Raw genomic sequence first — 17,895 nt, 5'->3', positions numbered from 1 at the left:
ATTAGTAGTAGTATTATCGCCATTAATTGAGCGTGATTTTTGTTTTTTTTTTCAAATGATTATTCTGTTTTATTTATTTATTTATTTATTTATTATTTAATTAATTAATTAATTAATTAGTTAATTAATTTTGTTTTTTTTTTTGTATACGTAAATGAAAAAAAATGATAGTGAATAAAATAAGCTTCGAAAGAAGCATAGATAAAATCGATACTACAGAAATGTATTATTATTATTATTATCATTACTGTTGTTATTATTAATATTAATATTAATATTATTAATTTTTTAGTGACGATATAGATGACAAAAAAGATTTGGATTTTGAAGATGTCCAAGATAAAGATCCAGAAAAAGATTTAGAAAAAGAAGATGAAACGGAATTTTTTTTTTCTTTTCAAGACGAAGTGAGTTTTTTTTTTTTTCTCTCCAACTACGTTATAATGATGACGATGATGACGATGATGATGACGAAATTTTTTTTTTTTTTTTTTTTCCGGTCGGTGTTTAGGATGAAGATTTTTTTTGGAAAAGCGTCGGTCATTATTGCATGTATTTTTTATTATACGTAATGGATTGGAACATTTTAACGAGTATATTTCAAGAGGACACAATAAATACACTCCAATACAGTAAATATAATTACATTAATAATAATAATAATAATAATAATAATAACAACAATAAGGAATGATTACAACGACAAAAACTTGACTCCCTCTCTCCCTCCCCCCCTCCTCCGCAGATCCAACCGTTATACATTACATAACCATTGTAATAATTTTCGGTGCTCCCCTAATTAATTTACAAAATTTCATCGGACAATATACAAGAAATGGAGCTTTTGCATTTGGACACATGTTACCACTCGGAAGCGGTTCGTAATAATAATAATAATAATAATAAAAATTTCCTCTCTATAATATTTTAAATAATATTAATTATATAAATTTTTTTTTATTTTTTAAAGGTATCGCGACGTCCATGTTGATTTACACATTTTTAAAATTTTCAATACAGATATATTATTTAGGATTTCAAATATTTTATTTGGCATCGACAGTTATAAATCCGAGATTGCCATGGGTTCATTGTCACGATTTTTACTTAGTTTCTAAAAATCAATGTTTTTCAATTCAAAATCTTGATTTGTGTCCTACAATGGCGGAAAGTCTCGAACCTTGTTTCGAACCTGGAACTAGAATATTATCATCCATTTTATTTATCGGGTATAGTAGTAATAGAAATTGTTGTTGTTGTTGTTGTTGTTGTTGTTGATGAGGGATTTTAGTTAGTTAAGATTTAAAAATTTTGTTTTTTTTTTTTTTTTTTTTTTTCAAATGATGATAGATCGAACGGATTTTATGGTGGGATAAAAGGTACAATCCATAATTATACAAGGGAAAGGCAAAAATATTTATTGAACAGTAACGTTCACAATTTATTCACTCTCATAATGCTTTTTATATTTTCATTTAAAAGCGTTAAATTTATAGATATGGTGAGTGAGTTATAATAATATTTTTCCCTAACGTTTTTTTCTCGTGCGCATGCGCATGTGCGTAAAAATAATGTGATTTCCGTTTTTTTTTTTTTTCAGGCACTTCAATTATTAACGTATTTTTGTTTGATTGAATCTTTAACGCTTTTTTTCATTGCATTCTCACAATCCGGTGCCATTTTGGGACTTAAAAATATATATAAAAATATGCACATTGAATCATTTTGGAATCTAAGCGTTCGTTTGTTTATTATTATTATTTGTTTATTGATACCCCCCCCCCCCACATCCCCCGTTTCACGTTTATTGATATTGATTTTTGTTTGTTCAATGTGAAAATAGACTTGGGGTTCGGCATTTAGAAGAACCTTAGATATATTGAAAATAGCTGAAGGAGGAATTATACTTATGGGATCCGCAATATCACCAGATAATTTATTTCAACATCACGCTTTGGTTTTATCATGTAGTTTTTGCATACTTTTAATATATTTAACATTAAATTATTACGTTTTCAACGGATTATTACAATTTAAATTAAGTATACCAATTGAAAAATTACGTTTCAAATCAGGTTGGTATCAGAAATAGAGAGAGAAAGAGAGACGGAGGGGGGGGGGGGAAAGAGAGAAAATTCATTTTCTTTTTTTTATTATCACACGCAGATGAAGGGATCCTTTTTGCACTTTTCCCATTTAATCTCGGTACCGCAGCTTCCGGTTCGTTTTTCTGTTATTTATTCATATCTATAATAACGATATTGAATTTTTTATCGATCGTAAGTTTTATTATTATTATTATTATTATTATTATTATTATTATTATTATTATTATTAATGTAATACATTTAATTGATTGATTGAAATTTTTTTTTGTGATCAGGTGATTAGGTTTATAGTTATGGAAAAAACAATAACGAATAATTTTAATTTAAATCATTATTATTCTTACGTAAGAGTTTTTATTGCTTTATGTGGAACGTTATTAAGCGGCGGAATAAATTTTTTGGTAAAAATTTTTTATCCGTTTCCGGTTTTTCCTCCGCCATTTTATTTATTTATTTATTTATTTATTTCAGAGCAACAAGGTGTATTTTTACGCCGTTTACGGTTATTTGAAAAAAATTACATCTTTTCTCATTTGCTTGCAATTGGTCATAGTTCATTTATACGGTTTGCAAAGGTAAAAAATTTAAATCGGGGGGGGAGGGTAAGTTGGCGGCGGGGGGGGGGGATTCGTTGAAAATTTTTTTTTTTACCCCTTTATTTCAATTTTTTTTTTTTTTTTTCAGATTTTGTAACGACATTGAATTTTATTTCAATAGAAGGCCGGCAAAATTTCAAAAATTAAGTTGGATCACGACGATTGTTTTATCAAGCGTAAAAACAAAATAATAATAATAATAATAATAATAATTTGTTTTTTACGTTAAAAAGAAAGAAATAAAAAAAAAAAAAAAAAAAGAAATCAAAATTTTTTTGACAGGTAACGACGATTAGTAATTTCATGCACGAAGATTCTCAAGCCATGAGATTATTATTTTTTCCACTCGATTTGTTATTCGTGGGCCCATTATTTTTAGGATTTTGCATAATAGTTATTGTTATGGGTAAGAAAAAGAATTTACTCGGGATTTTAAAACAATCCGATAAATATGGGCCCCCGAATATCGAAGAAAGGATTTATAGAATATTATTCGATCCAAAATTATCCGTTAAATATAAAAGAAGAATAGAAGTAAGATGATGGATTGATTTTACACCATAATAAATAAAACAAAAATTACTATTTGTAACAGTATATAAGCGCCATTTTATTTATTTATTTATTTTTTATTTTTTGATAAATTCAAGATTTGTAATCACGAATGTTTAAATAAAAGCGATGCACTTAAAACAGCCGTAGATGATGAATTATTATTAATTGAAAATTTAATAAAAGAAATTGAAATGGAAGAAACTGATCATCAAAGTAAGTTTTTTTTTATTTAAAAAAAAAAAAAAAGGTTTTTCAATCTCATTTAAATAAATAAATAATAATAACAATTATTATTATTTTTGTATTTTTAGCAATAAGTAAAATATCAATGCTCAAACAAAATTTGAAACAATTACAAAAGAATAAAATTAAATTGGATAATATTAAAATCGGAAAATGAAAAAAAAACAAAAATTTACATCGTTTATTTTTAAATTATTTATTATTATTTATTATTATTTTTTTAATTGTTTTATCCGAAAAACGAAACAAAAACGAAACAAAATGTTGGATATGAATTTTGAAGTTTCTTCCACATATTTTTTTTTTACACAGCGATAACGAATAAAAATGGCGGGAGATGCAGAAGAAAAAAAAAGCAAGGTAAGTAAATTTTTTAAAAAACATTTATCTTTAATGTTAAATAAGTTTTAAAAAAAAAAAAAAAACGACGAGTTATGCACGAATTTGAAACCCGTTTGATAATTTTTTTTCATTAAACGAAGCGATAACAAAAAATTCGTTAAATTTCTGAATTGTTTTTATGACGTCATACGTTTTGTAAAAACGCGACAACGTCGCAAACTCGCGACAACGTTAGAACGTTATTTGTTTCTCGAATCGGACGCGGTGAAGTCGTGCTACGGTGTTTGCTCTTAGTTTTAAACGTTTTATTTTATTTTATTTTATTTAAAAAAAAAAAAGAAAGATTCGTGGTTTTTATTTTATTGTGAAATTAATTAAATGTTTTTTTTTATTCCATTATTTTCTTTAACGTCGACATTTTTTATAAATTAATTAATTCACGAAAGCGTTTTTAAATTGTAAAAAGTGTTGCGTCGCCATTTTAGTTTTTGAATCCGTTGATAGAATTCGCGTTAGGAAACCAATTTTTTTTTGTTATTTTAAATTTTCTCGAGTGGATTTAATAATGAAATAATTAATTATATATATTTATTATGTGTCGAGTCGTTCGTTAAGTGCGAATAATAAATAAGTGTTAATAATAATAATAATAAAAGTTAAATAAGTTTTCTTTTCTTTTTTTGTTAATCAGTTGATCGACATGTATTTAACAACCTGGTAATAATCATATAAAAAAATGGCTACCGTTATTCTGTTGAATATTTTATTTGTGATTATTGTGTTTTTAATTAAATTGAATTGTGTGCAAAAGGATCCGATTTTAATCAACATATCGTCGAAGTTAACGACGTCCCCAAAATACTGAAAAACGTTTGTCGACACGAGTAAGTACTTATTCATACTTATATATATTTATATTAAAAAAAAAAAAATGTAAAAATTCACGTTGAATAATAGAAAACCGAATAATGGCGGAATTAAAAAATAAAAGAGTGGAAGAATCAAAAGAATCCAAATAATTATTGTTAATAATATCTATTTCGTTGAAACAGAAAAAAAAATTAGTTATAAGTTAATATCGTAACATTATTATTATTATTATCATCATTTTGAGTTCGAATACTTTACCTTAGCAGTTACCGGAAATGGTTTTTCAATATTCCAAATAGTTTTTGTCAAACGAAAAAAAGGTTTTAAATATTCGTTAACGATTCCAAATAACTTTTTATGCTTTCTCGTCCTCCATATTGGATACAATTTACGTTTGTAAGGTCTCATTTTTTTTTTTTTTTTAAAACAAAACCCCAAAATTTAAAAGTAAGTTTTTTTTTTTTTTTTTTTTTTTTTTTAGTAATTCCGATAAAAAGTTAACGAGTGTAAACAAAAAAAAAAAGCAGAAGACAAAAAAAAAAAAAAATTTTAAAACTATGGAGAATTTTTTTTTAAAAAAAAAAAAAAGAAAAAGAAAAGAAAAGAAATTATTTTGTTTTTATATTAATTTTTTTTAAAATATTTTTTATTTTTATTTTGTGATTTTATTTAAATGTAATCGATCGATCGATTGATCGATGGATCGATGGATCGATCGATCAATCGATCAACAAACACTTTCTGATATGATTTTAGCTAAATTTACAACGTTTTCTCCGGTTAATATATCTCTGTGATTTCCTTTTACGGAATAACTTTTCACTTTTTTCTTGCATACCTACAAACAAACAAACAAGCAAATGATTAATTAGGGAGGGGGATGAGGGGGAGGGAAAATCGAATTCGAAAGGTTTTTTCGTTTTTATAATATTTACCTCGTTCAAACCGTAATCTTCTCCCAATTGTACGAAATTGTCTTTTGCCTTTATGAAAACAACGTTACCGTTAAATTTATAATTTGTCTGATATTTATCAGCGATGACTAATTTTTTATAAAAGGATTCGGCTGCTTGTGCGATAACATCAGGTTTTGATAGTCCCTGTAGTTTTTCCGTCGTTCTTTGCAGTCTCTTTTCGAACGTGGGCAATGACAAAAGTTCTAATTTTACCTGTTGTGAGACAAAATTGATTGTTAAAGTTTGTTTCCTCTCTCTCTCTCTCTCTCTCTCTTCCTCTCTCCTTCTCTTTCTCACTCTTACTTTTGTGTGATCGACATTTTTAAATAAGGTTATAAAATAAGTTAATGCGTCCGCGTCGTAACTGCTTTCGCTTTTGTCGTTTCTCGTTTTATAATTTCCGGTGTGTATGGCTACGTAAGAAGGACTTCCGTCTATGAATATTAATTTAACTTCTTCCTTTTCCGATTCTAAAATGGCTCCCATTTCGAACGCTACGGCGGCTCCGAACGAATATCCCAAAATTTGATACGGACCCTTTTTCTGAACGGGCCTTATCAAATCCACGTAATATCTCGCTAGATTTTTCATGCTGTCCATGGGTGCTTTGGACGTGCATTGAAGACCGTAAACGGGACAGGGTAACAGAGAGGCTAGCGTCTGTTTAAAAAAAAAAAAAATATCGAAATCGATAAATCAAATCACCAATTAAGGGAATTTAACGATAATAATAATAATAATAGCATACCTTTAATGCCGAAACGTGACCTTCGATCGGATGTACCATAAAGAGGGGCGTCATCGACGGTTGAGAACATTTTGATTCCATTGTGATCATGTCTTGTGAGGGCATCAATTGCAAATCTTGGTATTGTACCTTAACACACCCCCGCGACAAAATAAAAAAAAAAATTAGCACCTTGTTTCATTTTTTATATCGATTCCCGAATTTCGTAATAAACACTCACCAAATTGTTACCGTTGACCAATGGAGTCGCCGGAGATTCTCCTCCACTTCCGGATTGTAATTGTTTTAATTTTGAAAATGTGAGGGATCTGATTTCTTGTGCGCTTAAAACTACGTCGTAATTTCTTTCCAATGTTTGTTTTATTTCGGCTCCCATTAATGAATCCATACCGATATCGGTCAACGTTGAATTTGGATTTACCGAGTTTACGTTTTTGATACCTGGAAATTAGGTGTTAGGTCGCGTGTTAAAACAATATTGTTTCCCCCTCCCCCCCCTGGTGTCGTCAATTGAATTACCTAATATGTTAGCGACAGCTTCCAACAATCCGGTTTGAGAACCGGAATCAACTTTTCGCTTTTCCGCGAGTACTAAAGAGGCTAATACGGGATCGGGTTGTTGTAAGAGTGCGTCCAACGTTGACAAACACGATGACATTTTTTGAGGAAGAGTACCACCTACTTCCGTCGGATTTCCGCTCATTTTTTCAGCTACGAGACCTACATCTCCGATGGCTCCCCATTGAATGGCCAACTATTAAACGTAAAATTCTCGTGGTTACAAAAAAAAATTGATTTAAGCGCGCGCGCGCGCGCACGCACGCACATGTGTACATTATGTGCGCGTGCGCGTGCGTGCGCGTGTGTGTGAAAACTTCTTACTCCAGGTAATCCGACGGCTTGTCTTTCCTCGCAAATCCTTTCCATAACCGAATTGGCCCAACCGTAATTCGCTTGACCGGCATTTCCTCTTCCACAGGACACGGATGAGAAAACTACGAAATACCTCAAATAGGGACAAATTTCTCTCGATGCTTTATCCAAGCACAGAGTACCTTCGACTTTGGGATAGGAAACGATTTTGAAATTTTCTTCCGTTTGATTTTCCATCAAAGCATCTCTGAGAACCTTTAAAAGGAAAATTTTAATACAATTTTTCTTCTCGCGTTAAATAAAAGAAAATTTTTTTTTGATTTTCACTCGATCTGGAAAAACTCACGGCTGCTAAATTGAAAATAGCATCGACGGGACCCAATTTAGTGGCTTCGGTTAAAAGATCTTTGGCACCTTTGAGAGTCGATGCATCCGATGTCGATATGACAACTTTAACACCCTTTTCCGTCCACCTTCTCACGCATATCGATTGATATCCCGACCTGATACCTGAACGAGATGTCAAAACGATTTTCTTAGCACCTCGATCGATTAACCAATTGCAAAGCTCCATTCCGAAACCTCCTAAACCTCCGACTAAAACGTATGATTTCTCACTGTCCATGTAGGTACGCGGTATGGCTTTTATTATTTTCGTACAGGGCACCGATGATTTTTCACGTTCTTCGTTACGAATTTTCAAAAGAACTTTTCCGATGTGTTTTCCACTTGCCATAAACCTGAATTTATAATTGTTAAATTAATTATTATTATTATTATTATTATTATTTAAAATGTAGAATTCGCCAAGAAAATTAACCTGAATGCTTTTTCTATTTGATCTTCTGAAAATACGGTCGATGGCAAAGGTCTCACGGCACCTGATTTTATACCTTCCGACACCAATTTAATAACTTCTAATTTTTGTGGTCCGGTTTCTTCGAATAAACTATCCAATAATATTCCGTGGAATGCCGTGTTTTTTAAAAATATTGCCATACCTGAAATGAAATTTTTCAAAAAATTGCCACCAATAAAACAAGATCGAAAAGAAGATGAAGTTTAACGTACCTAGTTTTGAATTATTCGAAAGATCGTATTTTCCTATTTCTAAAAATCTACCATCTTTGGCCAAACACCTCAAAGACGCTTGAAGTTTTTCTTCTGCTAGAGAATTTAATATGACGTCAACTCCTCTCCCATTCGTGTGACGTAATACGTGTTGTTCGAAACTCGTGTCACGCGAATTGGCGATGTTGTCATTTGTCAATTGTGGAAATCTTTTCAATAAAAATTCCCTTTTTTCTTTGCTTCCGACCGTCGTGAAAACTTTACAACCCATTGACAAAGCGATGGAAATGGCAGCTTGACCCACACCACCCGTACCTGCGTGTACCAATAACGTTTCACCCGGTTTCATTCTTCCTCTGACGATCAGGGCGTAGTAACTCTGTTACCAACGTAAATAAAAATTAGGGAATTAGACAAAAAAATTTTTTTTTTACGATTCGAGAAAGGTATGTTTAACTTACGGTTGAATAAACGACGGGTACCGTGGCAGCCTCTTCCAAAGACCAATCGTTGGGTACTTCCCATAAAAATTCGGGATCGACGAGTACGGATGTTGCCAAACCTCTGGCAACGACCATACCCATAACTCTTTTACCACTCGTAACTCTTCCGGAAAATTCCAAACCGAGAACGCAATCCTAAAATTCAAATAATATATAATCTCCTTTCCCCTCCCCCAAATAACAGGATAAAATAATAATAATCAATAGACTAACTTGTCCTGCTAAATCACCCGGTAATGCATCCGGTGGTAATTTTCCAGTTGCCAACATGATATCTCTAAAATTTAACGGTGCGTAATACACGTGACACAACTCGACGTTTTTGTCTTTTCTATATAAACAATTCGAATTCAAAAATAGGTACAAATTTTTTTTTAAATAATAATAATAATAATAATAATATCATTTTCTTACTTGAAATGTGATGGATGAGATTCGATCCAACGTAAACTCGATAAATCTCCTCTCATAAGAGTATTTATGTAAGCGTGTTCGACGTTGAGTGACGCTTCGTCGTTGACGTTGTCCAAAATAACGTGACGATAAGATCCGAAAACTCCATTTTTATAAACGTTCATTAAAAGATCTTTTTTTAATTGATCTCGGTAAAATTTTTCGTTTAATGAAAATTTTTTCCCATTGCTGTCGTGAACGTACATCATCCTACAGGGAAAAAAAGGAAAATCAATATCGTGACGTCATTTATCCGTTTTAAATCGTATCAAGGCGTTCCCGTAAAATGTGAGTCAATAATAATAATAATAATTATTATAGCTACCTGACGTGATTTCCTCCCGATTCTTGTTTTATGCAATTGGTAAAACCAACGATTCCATTTTGTTTTTCTCCTTCGGAAACGATTAAAAATTTTTTTTCATCCCCCAATGCTTTTTTCACTTTGTCAACGTACGAATAATTATTTTCCTTTATTTCTATTACCGGGATCTCGCATAAAAATTCATCCACCTTGAATGAGAAATTATTAATTTTGAAAATGTAACGTTCGTAATACTTCAAAATTATTTTTTTTTTTTACCTTTCTTAAGAGTACAAAAGTGGATTCGCTTGTTTTTTGCAAGCTAACCACGCACAATCCCACTTTTTCATATAGGGATTCGTTCAAGTTTAGATTTTTTTCTTCCGAGAGTACGAAACCACCCGTTTTAACACCGGACGTGACGTTATTTAAAACTTCCGGTTCCGACGTGAGTTCTTTTCCAATAATCAAATGATAATTCGATTCGAGAGGAGTTTTGTCGACTTCTTTTTGAACGGCTTTCACCGGTAACGTCGATAGTAAATTTTCAGGTACCGTTTCGTTTGACGAATGTACGACGCTGATATCAACCTGAAAAGTTTTCACGAACGTTCCTGTTATACCTATATAATTTTTCTTTCTTTAATTTAAAAAGGGGGTTTACTAACCGTGACCATGGGTTCGGATTCTAAAATGTTGAAAACATTTTTCGCCAGATAATCTTCGGATTCGTTTTTCCCACGTGACAACTCGGCTATTTTCAATTTTAAACTTCCGATCGTGTTTTCCAATGCGATTTGTAAAGACACGGTTAATGCGTTGTAATGGGACGCGACTTTGACATTTTCGTAAGGTACGAAAACGTATTTTTCTAATTTTGGGGGTGATTGAGTTTGTTGTTTACGCGGTGCCAAATTTGCTTTTAATCCCCGTAATTCGATACCTCCGGCGGAAATGACGTTTATATCTCTGTGCATGCTGACTTTCACACCTGGAAAATGAACGATTTTAATGAACGATTTTTTTTTTTTGTTATGAAAAACCTATTTTAGGCTTTGTTAATTGTAAAAACGTACCTCCTTTTCCTTCGGTTAAACCTTCGACGAATGTTTTATGTTTCAATGGATTAATTACGGCTTTTTGTAAACGTACGGGTAAATAAAGTTCTTTCGTCGACGTTCCCAATATTGAAAATTGAAGCATGGTATCCATAAATGAAACGTAATTATCATTCCATTCTAATTCTCCATTGATTCCTAAAGGGTTAAAATTTTTGCTATAGAATAACGTTTCTTCTTTCTCAATTAAAAATAGTGATAATGATAATGATAATACCGTTGTTATCCGAATGTGAAATCCCTTTGAAAATCCCACCGTAATCGTAACCCCGAAGCCTTAATTCTTTATAAACATCCAATTTGTTTAAATTTAAATATTTTGTTTCGTTTTTCGGTTCCGTTAAATTCAGCGACTCGCTATCAATGTCGTCTGGAGAATAAATAATTCCAGATGCAGCCACGGATCCAGCTTCGCAAATTTCAAATTCTCCAGATCCTTCGAATATGTTAACGAGAAATTTAACGCTTCCTAAAATTTAAAATGAATTCGACGTTAAAAATCATCATTATTATTATCATTTTCCTTTCGTTAAACAATAATGACCTTCTTTCGGTAGTATGGTAGCCCTGTGAAATTTCATATCTTCGATTATAACGGGAAATTCATCGAATGATTTTCCATTTAATTTACTGAATGTTTTCCACGCGAGAGTCTATAAAAAAAAAAAGGGAAAAATTATTTTATTTAATTCGCTGTCGACCCTTACAAATTTTTTTTTTTTTTTTGTTCAATTTGTTACCATGTATCCCGTTGCAGGAAACAAAACTCTTCCATCAATAGCATGACCGCTGTAGTAAGAGTCCTTTTCTTTACTTAAATCAACTTCGACGACGCATTCACCCGATCTACCCATTCCTTTTCCACCGAAATTAGCCAAAGACCATTCCGTAGAATGATCCCATTCAATCATGGACGCAATCGTTGGTGTACCTTTCGAAACCGGAAACGATACCGGTGGATATAAAACTGAAATATCAGGTTGAAGTCCACTGTTGTACATTCTGTAACAAAAAAAAAAAAAATGGTGTCGTTAAAAATCCCTTTTCGTTATTTTAAACGTAATTTAATAATCATTTTGAATTCTTACTTTCCAATGTTGGTAAATAAAAATGACAAATTATCAGCATGTCCTCTTTTCATTAGTCCTATGGGTGTGCAATTGGATGGAAGGGCACGTTTGAGAACGGCTTGTAGTAAACAATGAGGTGCTACCTGTAACAATTAATACAATTTGTAATAGTGACTTGTAGAAAAGTTTACAAACAACGACAACTTCTGACGTTTTCTTACTTCAATGACGACAGCATTATCAGGTACATGACGTAATGCGTCTCGGAAAAGTACCGGCGAAAGTAAATTATTGACGTGATAATCACATGATGAGTATTGTGCAATTGGAGTATCCCATAATTTTTCAGGCACGCTCGAACTTATCCATTTTGTAGATCTTTTTTTCGGATTCGGAATGAGCTGATTGGTGGGGGGAAAGAAAAAAAAATCTTTTTTATCAAATTTGTTTTTTTTTTTTACAAATTTCAACCAATTTTTTAAAATGATAAATTTATTACTTTTATCAAACTATCCTTTAATTTAGGTCCGGCTTCTTCGATGTATTTGCTGTGGAAAGCAACCCCAGAACTGGGTACGACTCTTGCAAAAACTCCCTCGTCCGATAATTCTTTGGCAAATTTAACTATTGAATCTTTTGGACCTGAAACTGTGACGCTATCGTCGCTGTTATGACACGCTGGTGAAATATCCGGGGGGCAACGTTTTTTCGCTTCTTCCCAAGACATTCCTAACAACATAAACAAACGTTTACTTTTGTAGTTACATCAATAATCCGACGATTATTTCATTAAAATTTAACTTACCTACAGCAGCCATGCCACCTGGTTTCAACTTTGACTCTATGATAGCTTTTCCTCTCCAATAAGCAGCCAAAACGGTTTGTTCGGCCGTGAAACAACCGTCGGCATAAGCACAACATTGTTCACCGACCGAATGACCTAAAATCCCGTCGGGAGTTATTCCGAGTGAGAAAAGCAAATCCGTTAAAGCAACCTGAAAAATGTTTTGTTTTCGTTATTATTCGAAAAGGGTTACCGAGTTAAAAAATCACCAAAAAAAAAAACCTTTTTTACCTGCATAGCGGCAATCGATGTAAAAGAATAAACGACATTTTCAAATATTTTCTCATCGTCCGAGCATAAAAGTTCGTAAAGGTTAACGCCATGTTTTTCTAAAGCACTAGCACAGCTACAATGAATGGATTATATATTTAAAAAAAATTCATTCATTCATTCATTCATTCATTCATATGGGAAAATAATTCAGAGTTAGTTTTTCTTTTTACCGTTTCAACGATTTTTCAAAAATCGGATACTGTAACATTCTTTTTCCCATTCCGTTCCACTGGGATCCCATACCGGAATAAACGAAATAAATAGGCCTTTTCTCGCTTGCGTATTCCTTAAAAAAATGACGAGTCCGTAAGTAAATAATGAATGACTATTATTTTCTAATATTAAAAAAAAAAAAAACTTACCGTGATTTCTTTTGTGACATTTCCGCTTTCATCTTTGACTAAAAATCCTCTGTAATCGTGACCGGGAATGTTTCGCTTGTGTATTTGTTGTGTGAGGGCTGCAAATTCATCATCCCTGGGTAATTCATTGATCTGTAAGAGTAAACATTTTTTTTTTTTTTTTTTTTTTTAAATTCAAATATTTATTTTATACGACGCAAAAATAATAATAATTACTTTATCGAGGAATGAATTAACGCTTTCTTCGGTTCTACCGGAAACGGTAAATAATTTAGGTACGGAATCAGATGGGAAAATAGGTTTTGTTTTAGAATTTGATTTTAATAAAAGATGTACATTTGCTCCTCCGAAACCGAATGAATTTATTGCGACTAATCCACCGTTCCACGGCCAATTTTTATTTACAACCTGAAAATAACAAAAAAAAGCTGAATAACTCTTCGCTGTTCCGGAATTCAAAATGTCCGACGACTTATCAACGTCAAACTACCTGCAATCGTCCGTCGTTCAATGCGGGAATATCCGGATTTGGTTTGTTAAAATGTAAATTTCCCGGGATTTTATTCTCTTCCATCGCTATTAAAACTTTTGCAACGGAACAAAGTCCCGATGCGGGTTCCGAATGTCCCATATTACTTTTTACCGAACCTATGAGCAAAGGTTCCGTTCTATCTTTACAAAATACGTCGGCTATTGAATTAACTTCTTGAGGATCTCCAACCTGGTTTTTAAAAAAAAAGTTAGTTGATGTTAATACTTAAAGGGAAAATTTAACAAAAAAAAAAAAAGGACGTCAGACGGTTTAAGCACCTTCGTTCCTGTTCCGTGTGCTTCCACGTAGGCAACATCTTTCGGATCTACTTTGGCATCGGAATAAACTTCTTTTATTAATTTTTTTTGCATTTCACCACTTGGAAAAGTGACTCCCTGAACTTTGTTTCCATCCGTGTTTGTTTTTGCGTGTACGACGGTTGCATAAACACGTCTCGCAACCGATTGTTTTTGAAGAAAGACGACAACCGCGGCTTCACTTCTGACGTAACCGTTACCTGTAAATGAAAACTCCGTTTACATTTTGTCACCTTTAAGAACTGCCGAAATATTGTAAAATCATTTACCGGATACGTCGAAGGCTTTGCAAGCTCCATCGGGACTTAACATTCCTAACCTGTGAAATTGTAAGGAACACGTCGGTTTCAATAAAAGATTTACTCCGCCGACAATGGCTGCGTCACACTGGCCGGATCTGATCGAAGCGATAGCTTGTTGCATTGCTAATAAACTACTGGAACATGCTGTATCTATTGCAAAACTAGGACCTGACGAGATGGAAAAATTAAATTATCATTCGTTATGAAAACCAACTCCGAGTGTCTCGACTACAACAGCCAACGGTTTAAAAACCGGAACCAACCGTTAAAATCAAAAGTGTAAGAGATTCTATTTGGAAACATGGCACGACAACATCCGGTCAAAGCGTATCCGTTAACTTTTTCAGGATCTGCCGTCCAATATTCATCACTTTCTGAATCGGAAACTCCGATAAAAACCCCCGTTCTGGAACCTCGAAGTTCTGCTGGATTGTAGCCTACAAAAGAAGAAAAAATATAATGTCGGAAAATAATAATAATAATAATAATAATAATAATCACTATGATTTGAATTTACCGGCATCAACGATGGCTTCGTGCGTCAATTCTAAAAGTATCCTAAGTTGTGGATCCATAACGTGAGCTTGTTTCGCATGGACTCCGAAAAATGTTGCATCGAAGGATCGCAAATCTTTAAGTTTTCCAGTTCTTTTGGGAAGTCCATGTATTCCTAAAATAAATTTTCCGATTTTAAACGGGGGGGGGGGTGGGGTGGGGTGGGAAATTTTTTCGAATTGAAAATATTTACATACCTGCAGGCCATCGTCTTTCGTCGTCTGTAACCAAGTCAACTCCTGCAAAAAGATTTTTTTTAAATTCTTCAACATTACTACTTTCTGGCAAACGGGCGGATAATCCAGAAACAATAACGTCGTTTTCCCGAAAACTACCGCTTCCATTTGAATAATTATTTCTTCCACCTTCTTGACCGGTTATATTTACTTCGGTAAATCGAGCTGGCATGTTTACACTTATACTCGGCCCTTAACTAAAATTTAAAAAAAACCCTATATTATTATTATTATTATTATTCAATGACTTAATATTTCTAACGGTTTTGTTTGTTTGTTTGTTTGTTTTTAATAATTTAAATAGCTTTTTTATTCGCACAATATTATAATCAAATCAAAAAGTATAAAATATATCACAGAGAAATTGATGATGATGATGATGATGATGGTAATAATAATAATATTTGCGATGAGATTTTCAAGGTACTTATTTTCAATGAATAAATATCTTATTATTATTATTATTATTATTATTATTAGATACCGCGGTTTTTTAACACCAAGACATTACGAACGACACGGACGTATTCATTTATGGGACACGAAAAATTTTTAAGGTACAACCACAGAAATTTAAATTTTTTTTTTTTTTTTTTAAATTATTTTCAATGCAGACGACGAGTACAACCACGACCACAACAACAACAACAACAACAAAAATCACATATTAATCACATTCTATTATCATCATCATTATTATTATTAACACTTTAAATTTTAAAAAAATTCATTCCTCGACTGGATTTTAAACTTTATATATTCACTTTCAAATTTTTATGACGTAATAATATGGGATTCAAAATGATTTGGGGGGGGGGGGGAAATCAAAATTACCAACAAAAAAACAAATTTTAATCGTTATAAACGTATCCAACTTATCATTATCATTATTATTATTATTATTATTATTACTATCATTACCCTTTTTGCAAAATTGATTTATACACATTTAATGTATTACGACGACTGAGAAATCGCCAAGAGATGCATAGACTTTTTATCAAAAATCATTATTTATTTTGCAAATAATAATGATATGAAAATTATTTGGGGTCACGAAAAAGGGCAAGGTCAATTTTTATATATAATATATATTTATATATTTTGGTCATTTTTAATAAAAACTTGATAAAACTGCCACTTGCGTCGTAATGATTAAATTAAAAAATCTTTTTATTATTATTATTATTTATTTATTTTCCACAGAGATTTTTTTTTTTTTATTACTATCGAACCGCCATTTTGTTTTTTTACCGTCGTCATAATCGTAATATATAAAATTAAATTTATGAATATAACTTATAATAATAATAATATTTCTTTGATTTTTTTCTCGCACGTTTAAATGTATACACACACGTTAGTAATCATAATCATCATCATCATTATTATTAACATTTTTGTCGTTGTTGTTGTTGTTGTTTGTTGTTTGTTGTTATTTACGAAAACGTGTTCACGTCGTTTCCCCCTTTTTTTTTTGTTTACGTTTTCATTTACTGATTACTCGTGTCAGATTAATTAAAAAAAAAAAAAAACTTACTTTTAACTGATTACTTCTGCTTCCTCCCTTCTTTGGTTTTTCTTCCCTGTTGAAAATAATAATAATAATAATAATAATAATAATAATAATAATAATAATAATAATAATAATAATAATAATAATAATAATAATAATAATAATAATAATAATAATAATAATATTAATATTAAAATCAAATCGAAAATAAAAAAAAAAAAAAAATTTTTTTCAATCGTAAACGTTTCGTCATCGTCATCATCATCATCATCATCATCATCATCATCATCATTATTATCGTTCAGACAACAGGTTCGAATTTTCAACGTTTGACTGACTGATTAATTAGACGAGTATTGATGATGATGATGATGATGATGATGATGTCGGTGTTACCAAAAAAAAAAAAAAAAAAATTTTTTTTTTTTGTCATTTGCGTCATTTTGCAAATAAGTCTTTTTAATTTATTTCGGCATTTAATTATTATTATTATTATTATTATGAGTTTTTTTCCACCGATATATTTTTTAAAAATTTACATAGGATCGAACAATTCGATTAATCGATCATTTCGATTATTTCGATATCGGGACGAAAAAAAAAAAAAAAATGAAACGAATTAATAGTTTTTCTTTCGTACCCGCTTTGCAATATATATAATATTTAAAATGGGAAAATTTTTTAAATTTGCAAAAAACGAAACAAAAAAAAAAAAAAAATCGTTTTCTTTAATGAGATACAAAGTTTTCTTTTTTATCTTTCAAATAAAAAAAAAAAAAAAAAAAAAAAACACTGAACTTGATTCACCATGCGAACAAGGTCACAGAGTTTTTCTTTTTTTTTTTTTTTTTTCTTAAAACAAAAAGAAAAAAGTTATCAAACCGAAATAAAAACGTAATTTACATAAATACATAATAATGATACATAGGATTTTATGTATTTATTTATTTACCGGTAAAATAAACAATCAAATTTTTATATTCAAACCGAAAAAAAAATCCTTTACGGAAAAATAAACGTTTTTTTAAATTTAATTACTTACAATACGTATAGTAAACGTATAAACGATTCCGCGAAAAAAATGTTGCCAATTTCGGAAAAAAAAAAAAAAAAAAAAAACGAACGTCGTTATACTATTAACGGTTTTT

At 31.3% G+C, this 17,895-nt stretch overlaps 2 protein-coding genes across 2 annotated transcripts; one reads left to right on the top strand and one right to left on the bottom strand.

Moving 5' to 3' along the window:
• Window positions 1–164: 164 nt before the first annotated feature.
• Phum_PHUM565840 (uncharacterized protein) lies at window positions 165–3,247 on the top strand (the record flags this gene model as incomplete). The annotated part of the gene is made up of 12 exons (XM_002431992.1): window positions 165–223; window positions 293–407; window positions 512–632; window positions 1,034–1,229; window positions 1,351–1,501; window positions 1,601–1,738; window positions 1,844–2,075; window positions 2,167–2,279; window positions 2,384–2,509; window positions 2,589–2,683; window positions 2,826–2,868; window positions 2,987–3,247. The coding sequence occupies 12 exons, from the start codon at window positions 165–167 to the stop codon at window positions 3,245–3,247; spliced, it is 1,650 nt and encodes a 549-aa protein (XP_002432037.1).
• Window positions 3,248–5,441: 2,194 nt separating this feature from the next.
• Phum_PHUM565830 (fatty acid synthase, putative) lies at window positions 5,442–15,403 on the bottom strand (the record flags this gene model as incomplete). Its single annotated transcript, XM_002431991.1, has 34 exons — window positions 5,442–5,552; window positions 5,650–5,883; window positions 5,974–6,330; window positions 6,419–6,547; window positions 6,639–6,859; window positions 6,938–7,172; window positions 7,301–7,546; window positions 7,638–8,031; window positions 8,112–8,292; window positions 8,363–8,741; window positions 8,824–9,000; window positions 9,079–9,196; window positions 9,280–9,528; window positions 9,644–9,831; window positions 9,902–10,213; window positions 10,291–10,613; window positions 10,699–10,878; window positions 10,958–11,209; window positions 11,285–11,393; window positions 11,481–11,742; window positions 11,829–11,953; window positions 12,032–12,211; window positions 12,310–12,539; window positions 12,616–12,805; window positions 12,886–13,000; window positions 13,098–13,213; window positions 13,290–13,421; window positions 13,506–13,697; window positions 13,780–14,010; window positions 14,100–14,338; window positions 14,408–14,608; window positions 14,704–14,877; window positions 14,958–15,110; window positions 15,193–15,403. The coding sequence occupies 34 exons, from the start codon at window positions 15,401–15,403 to the stop codon at window positions 5,442–5,444; spliced, it is 7,146 nt and encodes a 2,381-aa protein (XP_002432036.1).
• Between the last annotated feature and the right edge of the window lie 2,492 nt (window positions 15,404–17,895).

The sequence above is a fragment of the Pediculus humanus genome, genomic scaffold (genome assembly GCF_000006295.1).
Source record: "Pediculus humanus corporis 1103172108299 genomic scaffold, whole genome shotgun sequence".
NCBI lineage: Eukaryota > Metazoa > Arthropoda > Insecta > Psocodea > Pediculidae > Pediculus > Pediculus humanus.
This window is presented reverse-complemented; position numbering and strand designations above follow the sequence as displayed.